This window comes from Ambystoma mexicanum, chromosome 1p (assembly GCF_040938575.1).
Source record: "Ambystoma mexicanum isolate Mex_15411 chromosome 1p, UKY_AmexF1_1, whole genome shotgun sequence".
Lineage (NCBI taxonomy): Eukaryota > Metazoa > Chordata > Amphibia > Caudata > Ambystomatidae > Ambystoma > Ambystoma mexicanum.
The window spans coordinates 141,587,220-141,612,949 of NC_090921.1; the positions used below are offsets into that span (position 1 = coordinate 141,587,220).

General features: G+C 49.7%; 1 protein-coding gene across 4 annotated transcripts in view; it reads left to right on the top strand.

The window, feature by feature from the left end:
- FBXO24 (F-box protein 24) overlaps positions 1–25,730 on the top strand; it is a 1,263,390-nt gene that overhangs the window by 793,897 nt on the left and 443,763 nt on the right. For 3 of the 4 annotated variants that reach the window (XM_069645164.1, XM_069645169.1, XM_069645177.1), the window contains exon 8: positions 1,834–1,965. The exons of the other annotated variant lie outside the window; for it this stretch is intronic. In XM_069645164.1, the coding sequence (XP_069501265.1) occupies positions 1,834–1,965 (132 nt within the window). The remainder of the gene's footprint in view (positions 1–1,833; positions 1,966–25,730) is intronic. 4 annotated transcript variants of the gene reach the window in all.

The following is a 25,730-nucleotide window of genomic DNA, read 5'->3' on the forward strand; positions in this document are numbered from 1 at the left end:
ATGCTGTCTCCGATGAATTCGGCTGCCTATTGTCTGGTGCTTTGGCAAAGTGATCCATGCTAACTTGTTTCGTTTTCCCCTCTACCTTCTTGTTGGGCATACTCGCCGTGCGGGCCTCGGGTACTGCACTGCAATGCTTCTTGTCCGCTATCTGCGGCTTGTACACCGAGTCCGTGTGGGGTCCGGTTCTAGTTGGATGGGGACTGCCCGTTGTGCTATTCTCCTCCCGCCAGGGGTTCCCTGTGTCGTCTGGTGTTTCCACGCGCCTCCCCGGGTGCCGTGCGGGCCTGCAGGCGCTCTCCTCACCTGCTAGCCGTTGGATCTCTCCGGTGCCCTGAGTTGGTCCGGCGGAGGGCCGTCTCGCCCCTCTGCTCTCCCTCGGGTCCCCTGTTCTCGTGCTAGCGAGGCCGGCAGGGGCCGGAGATGACACTGTCCTCGGTACGGATCTCCCTCGGCTTGCGGAGCCTGCTGCGCTCCCGCGGCGCTGTTCTCCTCTTGCCAGGCGCTCGCTATTGTCGTTCCACTGCGTATCCGGCTCCGCCGTGGCCTCTCTCCCTTCCTTCCCGGGCTCGCAGCGCCGAACTACAGCCTTTCGTAGCCTCCCGCTCTGGGTCTCTGGGCCGTTGGCCGTGTGTTAGGGGGCCGCCATCTTGCTTTCGATGCTCCGCGTGTTTGCTGCCGTTTTTCGCCTCGTTCCCCAGTCCGGTTCTCCTCAGGGCTTGGATCGGGTGGTCGGTGGATCTTCCTACACCCGTCGGTGAACTTTCCAGCCGAGTAAGTTAGTTTTAAAGCGGATTAAATCAGGATCGTACGGGAGCTTCCCTTTCGTGCTCCTCACCGCATGGCCGCCTAGCCACGCCCCCAATTGGGTACTACCCTCCTTATGACCCTCTCTGGTCTCGCAGTCTTTCTCCTTGTATTAAACTGCCATCTTGGAATGGTTGTCTCCTCGTTTGTTTTGCCTCGCTCAGAGTGGGCTTGCGTGCTCCAACTTGTATCATGTGGGGAAGTGTGATGATAGTCAGGTGTGTGTGTGTGTAATGATCCGTAATTACCTGACCTTGCCTGACCATGTTGTTGGGACTTGTTAGGTATACGGCTCTGGTGTTATTCCATTGTTGCTCACACTGGGCTGTCTTTGAGAAAGTGTTTGTGTCGGGAAAGGGGTGGTGAGTTCCCCGTATCCTACCTGGTTGGATTGGGGAAAGGTGTTATAGGGAAGGGGATACGGTGTCTCACACTCCGGTGTCCCACTTCCACTCTCTGAAGACCCCCCATCCAGGTGATCCTCCCGCACTGTCCACCCCCAGGAACTGGATCCAAAAGCGATGGCCGTGTCCTGGCCACCTGGATGACAGATCCCCGGGGACTAGCTGGTGAGACACCTTCAGGTTTCTCATAAAGGGCAGAAACCCTAACGTTTTTGGTATTCTCTCAGTTTATATTTTCCTTTATGTTTAGGGCGATGCATTTGCGTATTGACAATCTCAGCAGAAAAACAATGATAGTCCTAGCCTATCTTTTAGAGAGGCAATTTGTGGTCCAGCTCTGCGTGAGTCTCAGTAGGGACCAGTTAAACTCTTGGCCTAGATGGATTTGTTTAGGGTCCTGTTTGTATCTTTGTAAACCCTTGCACTTTTTAAACTTACACATATGCAGTTCTTGGCTTGGAATATTGTACAATTTGTATAAAATACGTTGTGCTCTTGTTTGTCTATAAAGTCTTTTGGCATTAGCTTTGATAAAAATGCTGAGTCCATGTGTTAATAAAATGTGTGATGTGCTGCTCATCGATCTAAAAAGTTTTCCAAACCTAACTCTTTTCTTTTGCAGATAATCTTCTGCTCTCTTGGATACAATCACCTGGGCCTGGTGGACGAGTATGGGCGGATTTTTATGCAAGGAAACAACAGGTATGGGCAGCTGGGAACAGGAGATAAAATTGACCGCGGTGAACCCACACAGGTGAGCCATAGCACCAGCGTGCCTCTTTCAGCACAGGCGTGCCTTTCTATACTAGTGGGAGCATGGCAGGGTGAGCTGCAGTGGGGGTAGGGTGGGAGGGTTTGATTGAGGTCTTGAGGGGCGAGTTAAGTAGTGAAACGGATGCATAAGGAAAAACCTTGAGGACAAGCAGGCATGGTCACTGAGGGACATAAAGCCCGAGGGTCACTGATTCAATTTAAGATGCAGGGTACAGTGGCCACTGATCTCTGTTTATCTTACCACACAGGAGTTCACATTCACTACACAAAGGTCAAGCTGTAAATCACACTGGGGGTCACTTTCTATAGGTCAAAGTGGTCAATAAATGTGTTAAAACAAGGCATAATCCTTTTACGCCTTCATTAACCTCTCTGTCTCATTTTCATTTGCTTTCAAGATGGAGAAGGGGTACGAAGCAGAGTTAAGATCTCTACTGTGCTGTCCTTCCCTATCCCGAATGTAATTCCTTTTTTATGCATTTATGACATTTTAAATGGATGGATTCGTATGTAAACTGCCTCCTTTAACACTTGGTAATCCATTAGTAATTACCGTCTGCATTTACTTTTATATAAGACAGAGCATTAAAGCAAAGGGCAAAGGCGATTTTGCCAGAACGTATATGTTGTGACACTGTTCATGTCATCTGTAAAAGAAATAATGTAGGCAATGCTACCGGAACTCTCAGTCATTTGCTGTACACCTTTCCAAATATCACCATGTCGATTATTACATCGCCCCATGATCGACTGGTTGCTAAAATCCATAAGAACTGGTAACGTGGGGGACGACATTACCTGTCACATTAGGAGATTTCTTCCCTGCCGAAAGGTGTTGAATGCTTCTGCAGCCCTTCTGTATGGACCTGTATGCTCCCCTGATACACAGTTTCAACGCCATCTGCGCTAATTGAGCACCAGTGCTGGCCGTCCCATCTCTGCCCAGCAATATGTAACGATTAATATGCCACACAGCAAGGCCGGTTCCTGATAGTTGTTCAATGCAGGGACCAGCATGAACACCTGCTTTCAAGGACTCCTTGCTCAAGTCAACCATATTCGATGTAACAGAAGTCTGCTGTCACTTGCTTGACACCTTGGTCTTCATCCTCTTCCTGACACTATCTTTCCCACATCCATGGAACATACAAGGCATCATGGCGAGCCAGACAGCCTGTCCGCGCCCATACTACAGTCTGTGGTGCATGGGAGTGCCAGCTCATCCAGCAGTACACAAACATTGTGTATCCCATTTCCCAAATTGGGGAACCCCATACCATACATATCACCTCCAGGTGAATTTGATCTTCTGCGTACACCATCTACCATGGGATCTCCTGTTTGCCTTTCTGGTTCGAGAGGCTACAACTATATTATATAGCCACTAAAGAGGATGAAGATGCAGCCACAAAATAATGGCTGTTATATTATGGCAGGGATTCCACCCACATCAGTTGAAAAAGCTGCTTGTACTCTATGACTTCTTTGATACAGAACACACAGTTTGAACTATATACTTTACCCGCTTGGTCAATGTTAATTATGATAGCTTCAAACTCCGTCAAGTGGTTCAGAAACGGAAAGAGACTATGGATGTACATTGTGCACCACCATTGACCTTAGCACTCACCTGCACATTACAAGAGGAGGACGATGAGATCATTCAAGGTTGTCCTTCAGCCAAACTATGCAAACACAATCTGAGTGAACCAGGCATATCGCTTATGCGCATCCTAGAACTGGCAAGATGACATTACCTGGCTGACCTGTATGGGGTGCACATGCCAGACAACATTTGAACAATTGAAGTCCATGCTGTTAGAATCCGCTCACCTTCTCAAAGACAATCGACCAGTCTGCAAAGCAGTCTGTGTTTTCCAAAGACATTCCTCTCCTCTTCAAAGCAAATGTCCAGTCTGAGTCATGACATGCTTTTTTTTTGTATTTTGGGTCAGTATGCAAATCATCCCCAAAATGACAGGACCGGCATGGCCTGACCCTGTATACCCGACAACTGGACAGAGTAGCTGAACTTCGATTGAACATAAAGAACCAATCGAGAACTGTTCTTCATATCAACTGTATATGGGGCTGTTTCGAAAACAAAATGTCATTTCCACTGTCATGTACATGTAGGACAAACTCTACTGTAATAGTGGACACAGGAGCGTGGGTTAATGTCACGACATACAACTTTACCAAACCTCACCTTATGCCTGTATTGCAACCCTTTACAATATACACTTATACATATGGGGGCTCCTCCTCTCTGCCTATCTATGGGGTATTAATATCACCTGTATCCTACATGTCATCCACCATACAGGCCAAATTCTATTTAACACCATTTTGCCAGGACACTCTGCTTAGCTGCCACATGGCTTAAGCCTTGAGTCAAGTGTTGTTTGCCAATGGCATCTGCAAGGGGGGTGTGGTGTGCCCACTCTCTGCCTTCAGCTGCTTTTTTAAGGCATTGGCTGTCTGAAGACACCACCTATTCATCTATACGTTTACTACACCATCCACTTTTAGCTCTCCCACACTCGTGGCTGCACTTTCACTTAAGTCTTCAGGTGGAAAATGAACTGCAAAACATGATGGCATTGAACAAGTGCCTGGCCCCATGCTGTGGGTGTCCTCCATTGTCATCACACAAAACCCAAAACAACCTGATGCAGTCAGGATTTGCATAGACTTTCGCATACCAAACAAATCAATATGTAATGCCAGAATGGAATCACACCTGATGCCCACACTGGAGAACATCCTGGCAGATCTGTAAGAGGCATGCTTCTTAATTTGATAACGGGATACAGCCAAATCCTGTTACACCCAGAATCTTACCACAACCTTTTTGCCCCACATGAACCCCTTGTCTTCTGCTGCTTAACACATGATAAGAGGGGGGGGGTTATTGCAGACCTACAGGGAATCATCGCTGAGTGACAATATACTCATTTATTCATCCAAGACATCAGAACACGTCAAGGCTAGCTTACTATCTTCAGAGACTTGCAGAACAAGGACTGACTGTCGAAAATCAAAAGTGTAAGTTCCTTCAAACAAGAATCAAATTCTTTGATTATGTATTTTAAGCAGATGGACTGTTTCCAGATCTGCAAGGGAGAATGACATCAAAGATGCCTCCGCTCTGGTGTCCTAATCTGAACTATGGATCTTAATTGGGATGGTGACATTCTGAGTGAAGTTTATCCTGGGTTTGGCTCCAATCACAGCACCACCATGTGAGCTCACCAAGAAAGGCATCATGTGGCAATGGGAAGTGCTGCATTCCAATACACCAATGAAGCAGCAACAGCCAACACCATGATGTCCTTCTTCAATCCTGATAGCCCATCTATGATAGTTGGGACACAAGACCAGGGACATGATGCACAATTTGACTGCACAGCAATGACCATGAATACCAGTGGCCAATTACATATGCAAGCTGTGCCCTAACCACCACAGAACGCAAATACTCACTCATCAAAAGGGAGGCTTTGGCCATGGTATGAGGGTGCCAGCACTTTCACCTATACATATTGGGGCACCAGTCCTAGTATTTATAGACCACACACCATTGCTATTGAACATGCAAGGCTCCCTACAATGCCCGCCAACCTGAATAAAGTGCTGACTTTTATAAGTAGAGGACCACAATTTGACATTGCAATACCAAACTGACATTGATAACCCAGCAGACTTTCTCGCCAGACGCCCTGTCACTACGATTTACTCTGAAGAGTTTGAAGAAGACTTGGCAGAAGCTTATGCCCATGTCATCACAAATGCTGCTCTACCTATATCGACGACACTTGAGGAAATAATGACAGCAACAAGAATTGGTGATTGTCTACAATTGTGAATCGAGTGGTACAGTCAGGGAAGTGAACTGCTTGTCTCGACAGTAACCTCCACCATAGCCCGCTGTCATGGCGTGCATATTGCAAATAAGACAGGATTTATCAGGGGCTCCGAAGGACTATGGTACTCAAGGATATAACTACCTACAGCATTGATCAACAAGGTCTGTGAACTGCCCCATATTGCCCATCAAGGCACTTCCAAGATGAAAGCCAAACTAAGAAAAAGTTCTGGTTTCCATGAGTCGAGGACAAAGTAGTTGAGATGCTGAAACTCTAAATTTAGTGCCAGGTAAGGGAGAAAGAGAGTCAATTGTGGAAGCACTGATGCTCAGTTTAGTGCTGTGACTAGAAATTAGTTCAGTCTTAAGAACCATTTTTATGGACCAACACTTCTTTGGTGTCATTGATGAGTTCCCTCACTTCTCCGAAGTGCAGTTCGAATCATCGTCTGCAGCACTCATAATGGTACACACTTGAAAGTATCTTTGCATGCCACAAACTACTGGAAGTACTCCGGTCAGACAATGACTCACCATTCCTAGGCACTGCATTTAGCTCATCCTTGGAGAACCCACGCATTGCATGCAAAAGGATCGCCCCCGCATGGCAGTGTGCGAATGGAGAAACAGAGACATTAATTTGACAGTTAATAAGGTTTTTCGTATAGCCGTGCCTAATGAAGAAGACCTGCAGCATGCCCTCATGACCTTCATGAAAGAATAACACCACATGCCTCACTCCATTGCAACTGTAGCACCTATAGCACCTGTAGAGGTACTGTTGTGCTATAAGGTAAGAGGCCTGATTCCCTCGCACAGTTCCAGCCCTGTGCAAATTATGAATGTGCCTGGAAATCGTCTTAAACAGGTACAGGGCAATGGCAAAGACATTGAGAAAAGGGGAGCATATAACATAATGATGCAACGAGGAACCATTACCTGACACGCAATAGACATCCTAGATCCAAAATGTGCATGCCATATGAAACACAACCTTGGGTGGTATTGGTAGTGCAAGGTTCCATGATCACAGCCAGTGTTGGCTACTCCCTGATAACCAAAAATTAGACCCACTTTAAACAATTTGAGATTTGATGGGCATGCAATAGAGACAGGTACAATAATATGCCCTGGGAGGTGGCCTATGACTTTGACACATCTGTAGTGAACACAGGGTATAGCTAGGGGAAGTACCTGCCACCAGCGAGGACCCACAAGAGGCCGTTACACTCTATATCGCCCTTCGCCATGGATCAGTGTGCTTGATACACACCTGTGTTTCTGAAGACAGTGTTTGGTAGGGGAGCTGCATGCTTTGGTCATGTGTCTTTGGCTTTTCGTTTGTCTCAGGCATGGTTGAAAAACAGAATTGTCCATATTTGTACATCATAATACAGGACTTTTCCAGCATAGTGCTTGATTGGTACAGGGAGGCCCATTTGCAGCAAAAGCACATTGGACCAGTAACAATGATGAAAACTACCAGCTGCAAAATACACGTCATTAAATTGGCCAACATTACCCAAACAAAACATCCCGCAATGGCCTGTTGGGCCAGCCCATCCAACATTGTCCTACTGCCATACAGGCTTTACTTTACTTTATTGAATTTATATAGGTCATGGACCTTGAGGCTTAAGGGCGCTTGACAAAACAAAAAGACACATGAAACATAAATTCATGGGGGTGTATCAGCTAGTCAGGAGTAACTGCAGTCCTCTACATCAAGTATTAGGAGAACAGAAATGTCTTCAGTTTCTTTTTGAAGACCTCTATAGCTTCTATGCTTCTAAGCTCCAAAGGTAGTTCTTTCCATGCCCTCGGCTCACAGGCATAGAAGGCTCCATTAATGGCTTTCTCTGTTCTATACTTAGGGATCATCAACTGATCCTGCTTGCTTGACCTTAATGTTCTACTGTGGGTTTTATTCACAAGCAAGGCTTGGAGATAACCCAGCATCTTCCCCTGTCTACACTTTTGCATGATGACCAGGAGGCGAAAGCAAATACTTGCTTCAATTTGCAGCAAATGAAGAGCCCTTATAGCGGAGGAGACATGGTCTCTTCTAGAAAGGCCCATAACAGCCCTAACAGCGCTATTTTGCAAAACCTGCAGTCTTTTGCAGAGCCATTTATTGATACCCATTAGTAGGCTGGAGCAATAATCTATTCTTGAGCCAACAATTGCTCTAACCAGGGTCTCTGCATTGGCTTGTGAAATAAGAGGCCATATGTGTACAAGTAATTTTGTATAATACGCACATGAATACACAATCCCAGTGACATGCAGTTCTATAGTAAGATGTTGATCAAAGGCGACGCCCAGCGTTTTGACTTTTTTGGACGGGATAATTTTTATCGCACCAATCTCAAAACTGTCATACATGGGGCCCAATTTCTGGATCGTATGAGGAGAGACAACCACCAACAGCTCTGTTTTACCCTTATTCAGTGCAAGTTTGTTAGTCACCATCCAGGTCTCAATCATACCATAGATCCTATTAATCAAAGTTTCATCCTGTATATAATTGCCAGACAAGGGTATCAGACACAAGTATCATGAGCTTAATTTGTGTAGTTTACCCCCTCGTGGGCCAACATAGCAAAACAGAACTGTAAACAAATTATATATACATGGCGAGGTACATGATCCCTGTGGGACCCCAACATTAATGGCAATAGGTTTTGCCTCCGCTTCTTGGTAGAAAACTCTACTCGCCCGATTTTTAAGAAAAGAAGAAGAAGTCCATTGGACTGCTCCGGGAGAAAAGTTAGCTACCTTCTTCAACCTGGTGGCCAGGATGTTATGGTCCACCAGGTCGAATGCAGCAGATTAGTCCAATAACATCAATAGAGACGCTTGCTTGGTATCCATATGCTTTAGGAGCCTAGACTTAAGTTCTAGCAAGGCTGTCTCAGTTCCGAACCCGGCCTTAAATCCTGATTGATGTGCATGTAGAATTGGATATTTCATAAGATGCTCTGCTATCTGTCTATTAGCTACTTGATCCAAAACTTTAAGAAGAAATGGGGTATTTGTTATGGGTCTAAGATAATTAGGAGAATCTGCAGATAGGCCAGGCTTTTTTAATATTGGGGAAACCCATGCCTTTTTCAGCTCCAATGGCACAATCTCACTGATCAGAGAAGCATTAACAAACCTACAAATATCCACAAGCAGTATAGGGGAACATGTCTTAATGATCATGGCGACTGAGGCATCATTTTTACAATTGGTGGTTTCTAGATGTTTAATGATCAAGGCCAGTTCATCTACTGAAATGGGGGAGAAGTTAAAAGGAGGGATCGGTTGACATCTCTCAAACTCCCAGTTTGAGGCTTCTAACTTAGAGTTAGCCATATCAAGATGTTTTTTAACAATATCAGCTCTGATATCTGTAGTTTGTCTTGCCAAGTCTGTTGTACCTCTTGACACCAGACATTGGGGCTCATTGCGAGTCCGGCGGTAGCCGTGCAGGTATAACCGGCAGGCTGCTGCCAGACCCGTAGTGATTTACCAGCACCGGATTTGCCGGAATTAATGGGGCATTACAGCCCAGGTGGTCCGGTAAATCCGGAAACTCCAGCGCCGGCAATTCTGTTGATCCCCATTCCTGTGGAGTCCCATAGGACGCCGGAAACGCTGGTACCATGTCGTAATGCTGTCAGTGTTTCTGTGCAACTCTGCGGGTGCCTGCAGAACTTGTAGTTTGCCGGTCTGGAAAACGGTGCCGGTACGGTTCTGCTGACACCATTGATTCTGGACCGGCAAACCTGTATTGACGGCCATTGTCCTTGTTCAATAAACCAGGATCAGGTTGGTTTGAAGTGCTTTTTTCCTTAAGGATTCTAAACAGCTCTCTTGTATCCGATTGGGCATTTTTAATTCTGTTGTTGATAGAGTTCTTTTTTGCTTCAATTTAAGATGTCTTATATTTTTTTGTCATTACCTTATATACTATGAGTGCAGCGTGATTTTGCTGGGCTTTCCATGCATAATAAAGTTTCAGCGTAGCTGCTTTCAAGTTTTTCAATTCAGGTGAGAACCATAAATTACATTTAGGGTCTTGCCTAAGTATTTTTCTTTTTAATGGTGCAAGCTTATTTGCAACTGCCTCTGGCTTCATAAGAATAGATCCATCCATCACCTCAGGGGTATTAGAAGCAAGACAATTACCCTATGTAGTAAGCAAAGGTTCAATTTTGTCAGCAATAAGGTTTTTACAGTTTCTAGTCAAAACATTAGACCTAATCTTGTTTTTCACTTTAATTGGAAAAACTACTAACACATTAAATTAGACAATAAAGTGATCAGACCAAAGACACAGGGAGACAATAACATCACTTGTTGTTACCTTATGGCATGCAACCCAATCAAGAGTATGCCCCAGACAATGAGTAAGCGTATGAATTATCTGTTCAAAGCCAAAACCTGGTAGAGCTGATTGTAATTGCTCTGTGGCAACATCATCCAAATGCCCCAGCCAGAGATTAAAGTCACCTATGATGAGAACATTTGGATTGGGTTTAAGTAACAGAATTATGTAACTGGATAAACCAGCTTGAAAGTCATCCACCATAGAAGGCGACCTATATACCACCAATATATTCAGGGTAGCTTCTGCATTCAGCCCAATTTTAATACAGAGCGATTCCACCCTCTCCATAATATATTCATTAGATTCCCACACAGTAAAAGCAAGTCTATAGATTATTGCAACCCCCCACCTCTCCCTTTCATTTCTATCACATCTGATCATACCAAGTCCTGTTGGGATGGAAAAATCTGTGGACGGTGTCATACCATTCTGCGCCCATGTTTCAGTAATGGCACTCACATCCACGCAATTAGAGTCAATATATGTGGTCACCTCACTCGCATACTTTACTAACAATCTCGTATTTAGCAACATAATTTAGAGTTTTGTGGAGGGGTTGAATGTTTGGGAGTGTCCCCCAGAGGTGCCATTTCAACACACGCAGGTAGCTGAGTGCATTGATCTATACGAATAACAGGCCCTTCCTCAATTGCTTTGAGTGCAGATGACGTAGTATTAACATTGTGAGTAGTCACGGTACCTACAGTGGGTCCCTCCAATGATGCCGGCAATGAGTCTAGTCTTATAGCCTTGAAAATTCCTCTAGCGGCAGAAACTGCGGCCAATACCACCACCATACCCATGTATACTGAAAGGGAAGAGCACCTCCAGTCCCTCTGGCCCTGCACGGACCAGCATAGACCGGCTTGACCCACCCGCGCCGACGCGTTTGCGCCTGGTTTCTAGGGAAAATGCACTCCAAAAACTACAACTCCTTCTGGGTAATGTAGTTATGGAATGTAAGTGCGTGCAGAGTAATCAAAGTACTCTGATTCAACTCGTACTAAAACCAGATAAAAAGATAAGAGTTTACCAGGGATAAAAAGCACATAGGAAATCAATCTGCAAATATATAACACCAAGATTATAAAAACACGTGGCTTGAAATATATAAAAGCACGGATAAAAACTTAGCAGCAATGTTAAATGAATCAATGAGGGGGGGAGGAGCACAATGCCTTAAAATACTTTGCATTTGCGCCTGGCTTCTGGGGGAAATGCACTCCAGAAACTACAACTCCTTCTTGGTAATGTAGTTTTGTAGTGTAAATGTGTTCAGAGTAATCAAAGTACTCTGATTCAGATTGCATTAAAACCAGATTAAAAGATAGAGTTGACCAGTTCTAAAAAGCACTAAGGAAATCAATCTGCAAATATATAACACCAAGATTATGAATCTTATAAGATACCTTGAGTCTCAAATATGTTAGCAAATCAAATGGGCCTTTATAGCAAAGGGTATTCAGTCTTCCTCGTTATTCCCATTTGCTACAAATACATTTAAGCACTATTGGATTTCCCTCCTTAGTGTCTCTTGGTAGCTCTTGGTAGCTCTCTAAAGCTACTAGCATGTTAACATTACTACATATGTGTGAATATGACATATGCATGCATGCTTTGTGATGCAGGTTACCATATTTTGTTTTGTAGAATGTGCCTAGGCTGTCAGCCAAGCAACAACCAGCCATTTCTGTAAAATCATTCATTAGCCAACAAGCACCAGAGTGATGCTAATATAAAGACTCTGAGGTATGGCTAGATATGATGACATTCATATGCTCTGCTCTTAAGGTCACATGAAGTTCTGGAGTCACAATTGATGCTATTTTCAACTAGACACCTTTGTGTTATTTGTAGGAGATCATTTGAATGCAGTTTGCAGTAAGTAATTCCTTGCGTTTACAATGTAGATCATTTTAAGACCAGAGTCAGGACTTTTGGATGCTTTATTCCAAAACGACCATTTATTTCCATGGAAACACAAGCCAACACTATTTTCACCTAGAAACGTTTTCTATTGTCTATTAGAAATCGGTGAAAGATGCTATATTAGTTCTGACTATTCTCCAGCATGGGGTCTGGCATGGATTCACATGCTCATGAATATTCCCCGTCGTCAGGCTGGGAATCCTCGGTAAAGAAAAAACCAGTATCAGTTTCGTTTCTGATCTGTCTTTCGTAGTAACAACCAATCACTGGTCTCTGCGTCATACTGACCACAGCCAATGACTGCCCTCTACCTAAGCACCGCCTCTGGCAGCCATCTTCAGATTTTTACCGCACGTTCATGTGTTGGGATCCTCGTGCTATTGCTCTCGAGCGTTAGTGCTTTTTTTTCACGTTTTTTTTTTCTCAAAAACTTCGTTTTTTCGGTCAAAAGAGCCTCAAGCTCCACCGACTCACTATCCGATCAACGGGGACCCGTGTCGGATTCGTCTGCGCCCCTCAAGGGTGAAGATTCGTCGAGTTACGCTTTTGGAGGACTCCAGAAGTTTCTCAGGCCCGGTCATGGCCCAGGAGAAGGGAAGCTCGACGCCCGGAAAGCTGTTCAGGGTCTGCCCTGGATGCCAGCTGCAGAACGTCTTCAAGGAGGACGAACACTCCTTTTGTCTCTACTGCCTACATGAGGACTGTGCGTTTTGCGGCAACATGTCGGAGCGGACCATGAAGGACCGCCATCAACGTCTCGCCAACTGGCTAGAAGGGAAGAGCCCGTCCGGCGAGAAGAAGAAGAAGAAATCTGAGTGGTCTTCTAAGTCCTTTGAGGACGCCCCGGTGACGGGAGTCCAACATAAGGCCAAGCACCGCGAGTCCGCTGGCACCGGGAGCGCTGAACGGTCGGGCTCTACGGTCGCCAGGCAGGGCGCACCCTCCCCGGCACCATCAACCACGAGCCAACGCTCTGGGTCGGGTAAGAGGAAGGCCGAGCACCCGGCGAAGCTCCTGGAGAGGCCCCGGTCGAGCTCGAAGGCCCCATCGGAGGGGGAGCGAGGCGGTGTCCCCCCCCTCAAGGATAAGGCAGTGAGCGCACCTAAGGTGGTGAAGGCCTTAATCCATCCGGCCAAGCCCTCTATCGAAACTGTCGCGGCGGCCCTGGCTCAGCCTGTGCAGGCTACACCAGTGGTGGCGACCTCGGGGCTCAGAGTCTCCCTGCCACCTCGGAGGGAGTCATCTTTTGTGCCCATCGATAGGACCCCCGTGAAATCCCCCGTGGGGAAGAAAAAGGGGGGGCAGGGCGTCGTCGTAGATTCGGCCTCAACCTCGGAGGAGGAGCTGGTCGAAGTCTTAAGCCACGGCCTCGGCGTGGAAGAAGACCGACCCGTCGGGATGGATCCCGACGCAGGTGACAACGACATCGTCGAGGGTACCAACGGGGTCCCTGATCGCCCGTCGGATTCCCCTCTGCCAGCGCCGCGAGACAACTCGGCTGCCATTTTGTTGGCTATACAGTCCTTATGCTCAGAGATAAGGACGAGACTACCGTTGCCGACGGAACCTCTCCCATCGGGGGACCCAGAACCGGGACCTTCTGGTGTTCCCCCTACCAAGAAAAGAAGGATCCACCCTCCGCCTCCTTTTCAGCCGTCGCGCCCCTTCCAGCCCTCCTCCCCGTCCACCCAAGGGGATGATACGGGGACTGACACGGCAGCGACGGGTACGGACGACGAGGTATACGACGAGGATGTACCGTCGTCGCCTCCCACCAGGGCTTCTCCGCCCGACGAGATTGGATCGTTCCACTCCATGATCTCCAGGGCATCCGAGCTTTTTCAACTCTGCCCTGAGGAGAAGAAGAAGGAAGGTTTCCTTTATCAGCGGCGCGAGGCCAAGAGGAAGACGGTCCTCTCAGTGCCTCTATTGGACGACATTTGGGATGAGGGCCTCACCCTCCTCAAGAACCCTTCAACGACACCAGCTAGAAGAGACCGGTACGAGAAGAAGTACCGGGTCCCGGACACGGCCCCCCTGTGCCTCCGGGCGCAGCCTACCCCGGACTCCATCGTCTCTGCGACGGCCAGGAAGAAAGCGGGGGGGGTGCGGCCTCCACATCGACTTCCCCACCGGACGTTGAGGGAAAGAAATTGGACGCTATGGGACGCAGAGTCATCTCGTCGGCAGCGACGACGATTAAAGCGGCCAACGCCTTGGCTATCGTGGCCCGCTACGACAGGGAGCTCTGGTACAAACTGGCTCCCCTGCTGGACTTCCTGCCGGACGACAAGAGGACAGAGGCCCTGGAAATCCTGCAGGAAGGTGAGGTGGCTTCGGACCACGCCATTACCGTCGCGACGGACATCGCCGACACTGGGTTCCGCCAGTTGGGCAACAGCGTTTGCCTTAGGCGGCGTGGATGGCTCAAGGCTACGGACTTCCGTCAAGACGTTCAGACCAGAGTCCTGGACAGGCCCTTCGATGGGAACAACCTGTTTGGCAAAACAGTGGACGATTCCCTTCAGGCCATTAAAGCGGACACTGAGACGGCCCGGGCCCTGGGAGTTCTGCAGCAACGACGGACGCCCTTTCGGAGCAGCGGAGGCAAGGGCGCCTCCAAAGGTTCCGGCGGCGGTTTCTCCACCTACCGTCAAGCGGCCCGCTCGTCGTCTCAGGAGGCCTACAGCGGACGAGGCAAGTCTGGCGGACTCCGCCGTCGTCGCCAAGGAGGTTGAGGCGGCAAAGCCTCGTCCAAGCAGGATTGAACCGACCGTGGGGTCGGGCCCCCACCGAAGCACCCCGGTGGGAGGCCGGCTGGCGAGCTTCGTCAGCGTGTGGGAGTCCATCTCCACCGACCGTTGGGTGCTGGACGCCTTGGCCCGGGGCCACGCGCTCGAGTTTCAAAGAAGGTGTCCACGCGTCCCCCCCGTGGCCAGGAAAGAACTTCACGTCCCTCAACTTCTCCTGGAGGTAAAGGCGATGCTCAGGAAGGGCGCCATCGAACTCGTCCCAAAGAGGCTTCGGGGCTCCGGAGTGTACTTGAGATACTTCCTCGTGAAGAAGAAGACGGGGGGATGGCGCCCCATCCTGGACCTGCGACGTCTGAACAAGTTCATCAAGGCGCAAAAGTTTCGGATGGTCACCCTCCAGCACGTCCTGGGTCAGCTGGAGGAAGGAGACTTCCTGTCGTCGTTGGATTTGGAGGATGCCTACTTCCATATTCCCATCCTAAAGGGGCACCGAAAATTCCTCAGGTTTGTGGTCCAAGGGCGTCATTACCAGTTCAAAGCCCTCCCCTTCGGTCTACGGTCGGCACCCAGGGTGTTCACCAAGTGCCTCGCACCGGTGGCGGCGCAGCTGCGCCACGAGGTGATCCACGTCTACCCCTACCTGGACGACTGGCTCATCCGAGCCAAGACGAGGGAGCTCGCCGTGGTTCACACGGCAAGGACCGCCCAACTTCTCACGGACCTGGGATTCTCCGTGAACTACGCCAAATCCCACCTGGTACCCGCGCAAGACGCTCTGTTTCTGGGAGCGAGGCTCAACACAGTGTCCCTTCTGGCCTCCCCGTCGGAGGAGAGGACCAGGACCATCCTGGGCAAGGTGCAACGGATGTTGGTGGCCGACGCGGCCAAGGTGAGGTCCATCAAGTCCCTCCTCGGAATGATGTCTTCCTGCATCTACCTCATTCCCATGTGCAGGCTCCGGATGCGCCCGTTGCAGGAGTTCCTGGACGCGCACTGGATCCAAACGACGGGCAGCTTCGAGGAAAGGATCACACTCGACGAGAGTTTCCGACGAGCGATCCGGTGGTGGGACACCCGCGCGCATCTGACGGCGGGCATGGACTTCCAGACCCCAGCCCACCAGGAGACAGTGACCACGGATGCCTCCCTGGAAGGGTGGGGAGCGCACACCGAAAATCTACACGCAAGGGGCCTTTGGCTCCCGACGGAGAAATCTTTACATATCAACGTCCTGGAGCTCCGTGCAGTGTTTTGGGCCCTCAGGTCCTTCCTTCCGTCCCTCAAGGGCAAGGTGGTGAGGATCTTCACCGACAACACCACCACCATGTTTTACATCAGAAAACAGGGCGGAACCAGGTCCCCAGCACTGTCCAAGGAGGCGCAGGACCTGTGGCATTGGGCAGTCGCCCAAGGGATGTTTCTGGTGCCATTTCATCTGGCAGGGATAAAAAACACCATCGCCGACTCACTCAGCAGGGAGCTGCGCTCGTGCCACGAGTGGGAACTACGGCAGGATCTAGTGGATCGCCTCTTCCGACGGTGGGGCACTCCCCAGATCGACCTGTTCGCGACGGCGACGAACTCCAAGTGCCGGAGGTTCGCCAGCAGGTTTCCCCAGGCGAGGAGCATGGGCGATGCTTTCTCGTTCCCCTGGGAGGGCCTGTTCCTCTACGCGTTCCCTCCTTTGCCACTGCTAATCCGGCTCGTCAACCAGCTCAAGAGGTCACGGTGCAGGATGATCCTCGTCGCACCTGCGTGGCCGAGGCAGATATGGTTCCCAGACCTTCTGGATTTGTCAGCGTCCCCGCCAATCAAGCTGCCGGTGGACGCGGATCTGCTCTCCAGGGAAGGAGGCGCCATCCTCCACCAGGACCCGAAATCGCTGAACTTGCAGGCCTGGCTCCTGCAGCGCTAGAGTTTGGAGGATACGACATACCGGCCGACTGCAGAGAGGTTCTTGCAAAGGCCAGGGCGTCCTCGACTCTTAAATGCTACGGACACAAATGGAAGAGGTTCTCTGTCTGGTGCCACGCACAGAAGATTAACCCTCTACGGATTACGGCTCCCCAAGTTCTGCCGTACCTGCTGACTCTGGCCAAAGCTGGACTGGCACACGCGTCCATCAAAATTCATCTGGCTGCGATCTCCCGATACACCAGGACCACGGGACGGACGTCCTTGTGGTCTCATCGTCTGGTGAAAGAGTTCATGAAGGGACTGTTCAGATCTTTCCCGCCGGTGAAGGCTCCGGCCCCGGCGTGGGAGCTCAACGTGGTGCTGACCAAGCTCATGGGACCTCCGTTCGAGCCTCTGCACTCGGCCCCGTTGAAGTTTCTGTCGTGGAAGACAGCGTTTCTTGTGGCCATCACCTCCGCACGACGGGTGGGAGAGATCCAGGCCCTTTCCTGCAAGGCCCCGTACTTGACTTTTCACGACACGAGGGTGGTGCTCAGGACGCACCCCTCCTTCATGCCCAAGGTACCGTCGGACTTCCATCTCAACGAACCCTTGGTGTTGCCTGTATTCTTCCCGTCGCCTTCGTCGCCGGCTGAGAGGACTTTGCACTCGCTGGATGTGGCTAGAGCGCTGAAGTTCTACGTGGACCGCACGAAGTGTTTTCGGAAGACGTCACAACTCTTTGTGAACTTTGGACCTGTCAATCAGGGGAAGGCTCTCTCGAAGGCTTCCATTTCCAGATGGCTCTCCGGCTGTATCATGTACTGTCATCGGTTGGCAAACCGACCGCTGCCCGGCCGTCCGAGAGCCCATTCCACCAGAGCGATCGCAGCTACCACGGCGTTCCTTTCTGGTGTGCCCCTGCTGGACATATGCAGGGCTGCTACGTGGAGGTCGACGCACACCTTCACGAAGTTCTACTGCGTCGATCGGGATTCCAGGGAGGAGTCCAGGGTCTGCCAAGCAGTGCTGCGCAACCTGTTCGCCTGAGGTGAGCCTGGTGAGGAGGTAAGATGCTTAATGTTGAGTTTGATGCAATGCTTAATGTTGAGCCTTTGCCACCTCCCGTGGTTGTGCATGTGTGTACTGCTATGTATTCTTTATTCATGAGCATGTGAATCCATGCCAGACCCCATGCTGGAGAAGGAACAAGTTACTTACCTGTAACTGTTGTTCTCCAGCATGGGTCTGGCATGGATTCACATGCGAACCCTCCCGCCTACCCCTCTGCGGCTCTTCACTTGGTCATACTGCCACTTCACGTGCTTCCAAATCTGAAGATGGCTGCCAGAGGCGGTGCTTAGGTAGAGGGCAGTCATTGGCTGTGGTCAGTATGACGCAGAGACCAGTGATTGGTTGTTACTACGAAAGACAGATCAGAAACGAAACTGATACTGGTTTTTTCTTTACCGAGGATTCCCAGCCTGACGACGGGGAATATTCATGAGCATGTGAATCCATGCCAGACCCATGCTGGAGAACAACAGTTACAGGTAAGTAACTTGTTCCTTATATACTTTTAACATACTTGACAATTCATTTGCATGGCCTCTTTGCTTTGAGTGAAGACACAATAATGCATTGTCATTAAAAAAAAGTTCTTCTTGTATAATCATTTAAATATCGTTAGTGATTAGTATGGACTATTGAACAATTTTTGCTAACTTGCGCATTCAGTTCCACAGTCTCTTTGCTGTTAGCGAAGACACAAATAATACTATTTTCAATTGCATTCTTTATCATGAACTTTTTGGCATGCACCAGAGCGTTCGGATTACAGATTGCATATCAGCATCCAAGGTATAGTTGCATGCAAGGTGGGTCACTGCATGGGTCAGTTGTGCACACTAGTTACAGATTTGCACACAAGTATTCTATTATGGCACATATACAATAATAATTAGAGGAAACGTTGAAGGGACCCTTTGGAATTGGGCCTGAAGCAAGCAGTGTGGGGGTGTGCAGTAAAAGTGTGCACTATTTAGTCTGTGCAGTTCAGTGGGAGGTAATGCAGGATGTGCAGGGAAACAAGATCTAGAATGTGCAGTGCCAACATGAGCAAGGTATGTTCTTTGTAGTGTCAGTGTGAGGTAATCTGGGGTGTTCAGAGAAGCAAGGACTAAGGTATGCCATGCCAGAATATGCAAGGTCTAGTCTTTGCAGTTTCAATGGGAGGTAATTTAGGGTGAGCAGAGAAGCAAGGCCTAATGTATACCATGCCAGAATGAGCAAGCTCTGGTCTGTGCAGTTTCAGTGGGAGGTAATCTAGGTTATGAAGAAAATGAAAGCCTGAGATATGCAGTTCTGAAGCAAGCAAGGGCTAGTCTGCGCAGTTTCAGTGGGAGGTAGTCTAGAGTGTACAGAGAAGCAAGGCCTACGGTGGGCTGTGCCAGAATGATCAAGGTCTAGTCTTTGCAGTTTCTTTGGGAGATAATCTAGGTTGTGAAGAGAAGCAGGGCCTGAAGGGTGCAGCGGCAAAGTGAACAGGTTCTTGACTGTTCAGTTTTCAGAGAGAGGTAATTTGTGGTATGAAGAGAAGCATGACGTGAAGTCAGCAGTGACAGAATGAGCAAGGTCTAGTCTGTACACAGTCTTTTAGAGGTAATGTAGGATGTGCAGTGGCAAAGGGAGCATAATCTAAGATGTGTCGTGCCACAGTGAGCAAGATCTAGTCTGTGAAGTTTCCGTTGAGGAAATCTAGGATACACAGTGCCAGAGGAAGCAAAGTCCAAGGCCGAGGACTGCAACATTTAACTTTATAGATGTTTTTGACTGCTACTCCCATCAGCCCTGACCGTGTGGGAACATGGGCATTGTAGTCCAAAACATCTGGAGAGCAGCAGGATGTAGACCTCGGGCCTAAGGTGTACAGTGGTAGAGGGAACAAGGAGTGGTGTATGCTGTCTCAGTAGGATCTAATCTAGGGTGTGCAGTATAACAAGAAGTAAAGTTAAGGGTGTGCAGTGCTAGATTGTTAAAGGCCTTACGTGGGAAGTAGCACAGTGAAATTCATTTATAATACCCATTAAGTGAAGGAGTACTGTGTTAGGTTGTAAATGTTATAACTCTTTTTCCCTCCGACTTATTCACCTGCTAGAGAGTCCTGTATACTTGACACTGTGCATCACATGAAGGTTGTCCAAGATGCTTGTGCCAGGTGACCTCTGGAGAGCATCAGGACTGGGTTCACCTTTCCCTCCTTAATCTGTAGCCTTCCATATGGCACCTCTCTGTGTCCTTCCAAATCTACTTTTCAAGGACTAGGCTCTCTATTACTGTATTCCCATGTACTCCTACGCCCCGTCCCCTTTCCTCCATAGTTATGGGACATTCCTCCGTCCTGTGGGACGGGACCGGAGCACTTTGTAAAAAGCATCACATTTTTCAAAAATGTGTCCTTCCTCTCTTTTTACGCAGGTTACCGCACACGGCCGTTACCCTGCCCTCCTTAGCTCCGCCCAGCGCATCGCCCATCAGTCCTTTTCTCTGCATGATCGGGACTGGATGTACTTGCATCTTTGGGAGATTTTTTCTTTCCAGTGTCCTTCCTACTGCTCCGGCTTAGCAGTCGCATAGTAGTCTCTGTATGCCGTTCTGGTTAGATTTTCCCAATTGTTCTTCCTGTGATCAACGCTTTGCTCGGGTAGATCCCCATCCTCTTTGTTTAGATTGTTGGGGTTCAGACCACCATTGGGACTTGTGCTTTTACTGCAATTCCCTTTCGGTCCAGGCGCTTCATCGTCATCTGGAGCGGTGGGAGGAGGTGTTTCAACGCGCTCTTCCTCTGTATTTTCTGAGCTTCATCGACGAGAAGAAGAGACACCCGGTACGTTCTTTAGTTTTTAGAGCACCCCGACCAGGAGACTCCTTCCCGGGGTCTTCCTGGTCCAGGAGGAGCTTCAAAAGCTCTGTTACCGGGGTGTCCCCTGAAGTGCCTTCTAGGCCTAATAAGTGTACCAGAGTTTTCTCCGAGGGCCTCCGTAAGGGGCCTATTGACACCGGATTACAATCTGAGGTCCCTCCTGTGGGGGCTGTTTGTGGGTCCAGTTCTACTGAGGCGATGGGTACCGGAGCTTGCTTCGAGGTCTCCTTGTCTGGAGCTTCCCATACAGAGACCGGGGTACACCCTGAGGGCTCTGTCGAGGTTTTCTGTACCGAACTAAGGTTCGAGGCCCCTCGTGAGGGGGCTGTTACTGGACTTGGGTCTGAGGTTCCTCTGTTTGAGGCTAAGGTGACCAACAGTTTTGAGAGGCCTGTAAAGGTCTTGTTGGTGAGGTGTTCTCATCGTTCCCACTCGGGTGGTAACACCAGTTCTGTCGAGGGGGCGCAGAGTAAGGTCTCTGACCGGAATTCCTCTGTTACCGGCGTGGCCGAGGTCCCTCCGTTGGAGGCTAATTTTGCTGATAGCATGTCTCAGAAACATCCTAGGCCACACAGTACCGGCTCTGCCGAGGTTCCTTGTCTCAAGGCTAAAATGAAGACCCCTGACCCGTCTGTGGAGACCCCTGCCTCACTCCCACATGTGTCGCAGTTCTCCTCAGGTGCTGACAAAATGGCAGCCGTTCCCGCCAAGACTACGGTAGCCATTTTGAATTCCTCCCTTACACCTACGCCATCGGCTTTGGGTGCTGGGAGCGGTTTTTCATCTGAACATCGTTTTCCTTGTGCGCATCCTTTTCGTCCAGTGTATGATTGGAACGCTCGGATGCCTTTACCGCACACGGTCTCGCTCCCTGTGGCATCTGCGTCCTTGATCTATGTTGAGTCGAGTGGAGAAGGACCTTCTTGGCAGCCCTCTCCCTTGCACCCCTGGAGTTACTCTGCTCATGAGAGGCCCCCTCCTGTCACGCCTAAACCGTCGGCGGAGGATGCCTTTTTTGGAAAATCTCAAAGGCTTATGCACTCCGACCACATGAAGGAGTATTTCCGTGGTTTGTTTAGGGATATATGCCCTCCAGTGGCTCCTGCGCCGTCGGTTCCTGCCGCGGCACCGGTGGTGCCGGCGGGTCTGCTTCTACCGGCCGGACCGCCTCTGGCTCTCCCTCCCTTTCCTCGCTTGTCTCCAGTGGACAAATCTTCAGCAGGGCCAGATGCGACGCAGCTTGACCCGGATGTGTTGGATGACACACAGGGGGATCAGGACAGCGAGGACCAGCCCCGCTCTTTTAGCGCCTTCCACGACTGCGTTCACCTTGTCTCCTCTGGAACATACCGACTTGTTCTTCCAGAAGGACATTTTGGCCGAGGTCGGTAAGGTCTGGGAGAAACCACACTCTGGACTGATTGTTAACAAAATGATTGACGCTCGTTATAGGCCTCATTCTTCGAAGAGGTAGCCTTAACATCTTGTCCGCCCCCTTCCTCCACAGTGGTGGCGGCTGCCACGTTACAATCCAGACCGGCTTCAGTATCATCTACAGCGGCAGCCCAGGTTCTGGCCAAAGAAGACAAACTTCTTGACTCTTTGAGGCGGAAGATCTTTGCTAATTCAGCCTGCAGTTGCGTCAAGCGAACGCGGAGCTTGTGTGGGGGCGAATATGAAAATGTGGAAAGGTCTGTCGGAATTTGAGGAATTCATCCCCGCAAATAAACTAGATGATTTTAGAGCGGGGTTGTCAGATGCCAGGGTCCTGGTGCAGGATATGCTTGAGGCTGTGGCGCATCATGTTGACACCTCGGCTTGGGGCCTCATGTGTGGCGTGGACACCCCTCGTCAGGCTTGGCTTCATGCCGCAAAGTTTTCCAAAGAGTTGCAGGATAAAGTTCTTTTTGACAGCAAAGAGCTTTTTCATTCATCGACAGACGTTGAGCTGACCAAGACTAAGGACAGCACTCAGACCGCCAAGTCCCTGTCCGTCTTGGTGAAACCGCCTTTCAGCGCGTAGATGATGTCTTTGCAGCCTCAGCCTTCCTCTGGTTTTCGGGGGTTTCTGGATCGGAAGACGTGTAGAGTCAATACTCCAACAGGAAACTCCCGTCGGCGTCAGCAATGGGCCGGTTTTTCTCTCGATCCTCATCCTCCTCCTCATTTCTGGTGGTACAGCCACCGAAAAACCAGCTAAATGAGTAATTTCTGCACTCGCACGAGATCCCGGTGGGAGGGCGCATTGCGTCTCATTGGGAGGCGTGGCAGACCATCACCGAGGACCGGTGGGTCTTCTCAGTCCCCCGCTTGCCCCTTCCCCCTACCCCACCCTTCAATCTTCCCTTCCAGCAGTCGGTGTCGTCCTCCCTCAGAGCAGAGATCCAGAAGCTTCTGGATCTCAGGGCAGAGGAACCCATACCCCTAGGGGAGCGAGGGGAGGGCTTCTACTCCCAGCTGTTTACGGTGCCCAAGCCCAACCAGGCTGGCCTGCGCACCATCCTAGACCTTTCCCAGTTGAATCTCTCTCTCCCCCAAGAGAAATTCAAGATGATCACGCCCTGTCAGATAAAGTCCTCAGCATGGTGGACCTTCAGGATGCTTATATGCATATCCTTATTTGGTTTTCCATGGGGGAGGAGCATTTTCAGTTTCGTGTGCTCCGTTTGGCCTCAGCTGAGCACCACGTGTCTTTACGAAGATGATGTCGGTCATCGCAGCTTATCTTCGGCTACAGGGTATCCATATGTATCCGTATTTGAACGATTGGCTGCTGCGCAGTCCTTGTCCTCTATCAGCCAAGAACAACCTTCAGTCTCTCCTCCAGCTCCTGTTCCACCATGGGCTGTCGGTGAACTGGTGGAAATCCTCCATGACGGTCTCTCAGGACTTGATTTTCCTGGGTTTTCGTTGGAACACGATTGACTGCAGAGTATATCTGAGCAGAGACAGAATGGCGTATCTGTTGGCCACGTGTCAGGTGTTTATGCGGTCGGAGAGCATGTCGGCCTGGTGGTTTCAGAATCTTCTGGTCCTCATGTCCTCGTGCGTACTGGCTCTTCCTCTTGCTCGTCTCAAGATGAGGAGGACGCAGATGGCTCTTGGGAGTTTTTGGCGCCAAGCAGTGGATCCAGACTCCAAAATGATCCTGGTTCCATCCTTCATGAGGATAGACCTCCTGTGGTGGTCTTCTCTCAGCAATCTGTCAGTGGCACGGCTTTTCAAGACCCCTGCTGGTTATTGATGGTCACAACGGACTCCTCCCTTCTGGGTTGGGGTGCGACATTGGATCTTCTTCAGGTTTCTGATCTCTGGTCGCCGCAGGACAGACAGCTTCATATAAATCACTTGGAGCTCCTGGCAATATTCCCGGCACTGAAAGCGTTCAAGCCTGTCATTGTCAACAAAGTGGTCCGTGTCCGCACAGACAATGTGGCGTCCATGTTTTATATCGACAAGCAGGGGGGTACCAAGTCCCCTCCTCTTGTGGATCTTGCCATTCAGATTTGAGAATGGGCTGTTCAGCATGGCATCTGGCTGGTGGCAGTACACATCCCCGGCCAGCTGAATGTTACTGCAAATGCCCTCAGCCGACGAACAATGTCAGCTACGAGTGGGAACGGAACACAGAGGTCTTCTTACAGATTTTCCATTTTTGGGGCACTGCAGAAGTGGACCTCTTCGCAACGTGTACATACATGAAGATTCCCCTGTATGCCTCCAGAAACGGGCTGGGAGCCTCCTCTCTAGGAGATGCTTTTGATATTTCCTGGCACAATATTAGGCCCTATGCTTTTCTGCCTCTGCCATGAGTCATCGGGCGCTTTCCAAGCTGAGGGGCACAGTGAATTGTTCTCTTCTGTTCATAGCACTGTTGTGGGCGGCCAGGTTTTGGTTTTCATAGCTTCAGCATCTATCGGTGTGTGCGCCAATCAGACTTCCGATGGCTCCCAACCTGCTTCAGCAGAGCGATCGGTAGTTGTGGCACCCCTCCCCACAATCGTTCAACTTGGCGGCATGGTGCCTGCGTACAGATCCTTAGAGCGCCTCAATTTGTCCGCAGATAACATGCGCATTATTCAGGCAGCCAGGAAGCCCTCAACGAGATCTCAGTATAAAAGTAAATGGCTCCGGTTCTGCCACTGGTGTTTGGCTAGGCAGCTGGACCCCAGGGAGGATATGATCGATGCAGTTCTGTCCTTTGTTTCACATCTGGCAGAGTCTGGCATTCATGTCTTGTCCTGCAGGACTTATCTGTCGGCTATTGCCACTTATCTGTCCAGGGATCAGTACTATTTTTCGCTGTCAAATCCAGTCATTAAAAGACACTTTGCAGGCCTCATGCACCTTTACCCTCCTGTTCGCAAACCGCATCCAACATGGGATCTGAATGTGGTCCTTACGGCCTTGTGCCATAAGCCCTTTGAGCCCATGGCTACGGTAGACCTGAAGTACCTTTCGTGGAAAGTGTCTTTGATGGCTGTGACTTCGTCAAGGCGGGTGAGTGAGCTCCAGGACTTGTCGTTGGAGCATCCCTTCCTGGTTCTTCATAAGGATAAGGTTGTCCTGAGGACGAATCCTTCCTTCCTTCCAAAAGTGGTCTCTGATTTTCATCTGAATCAGTCAATCTCCTCGCCTGTCTTCTTCCCAAACCCAGCCTCAGAGGCTGAGAGGGTTTTGCATTGCCTAGACGTTAGAAGAGCTCTTAAGTTCTATCTGAACCGAACATCTGGGTTTAGGAACTTTTCTCAGCTTTTGATGTCTTTCGGTAATCCGCAAGGTAAGCCGGCCTCGAAAGCGACCATCTCCAGATGTATTGCTGCCTGTATTGCAGAGGCGTACGCTGTTCAGAGCCTTCAACTGCCAAAAGGGATTCATGCTCATCTTGTACGGGGCAAGGCGGCTGCTGTTGACTTCCAAAAGTATGTCCCCTGGGAGACCATCGGGAAAGCGTCTACGTGGGCCTCCCCATCGGCTTTTTGTAGGCATTACTGTCTAG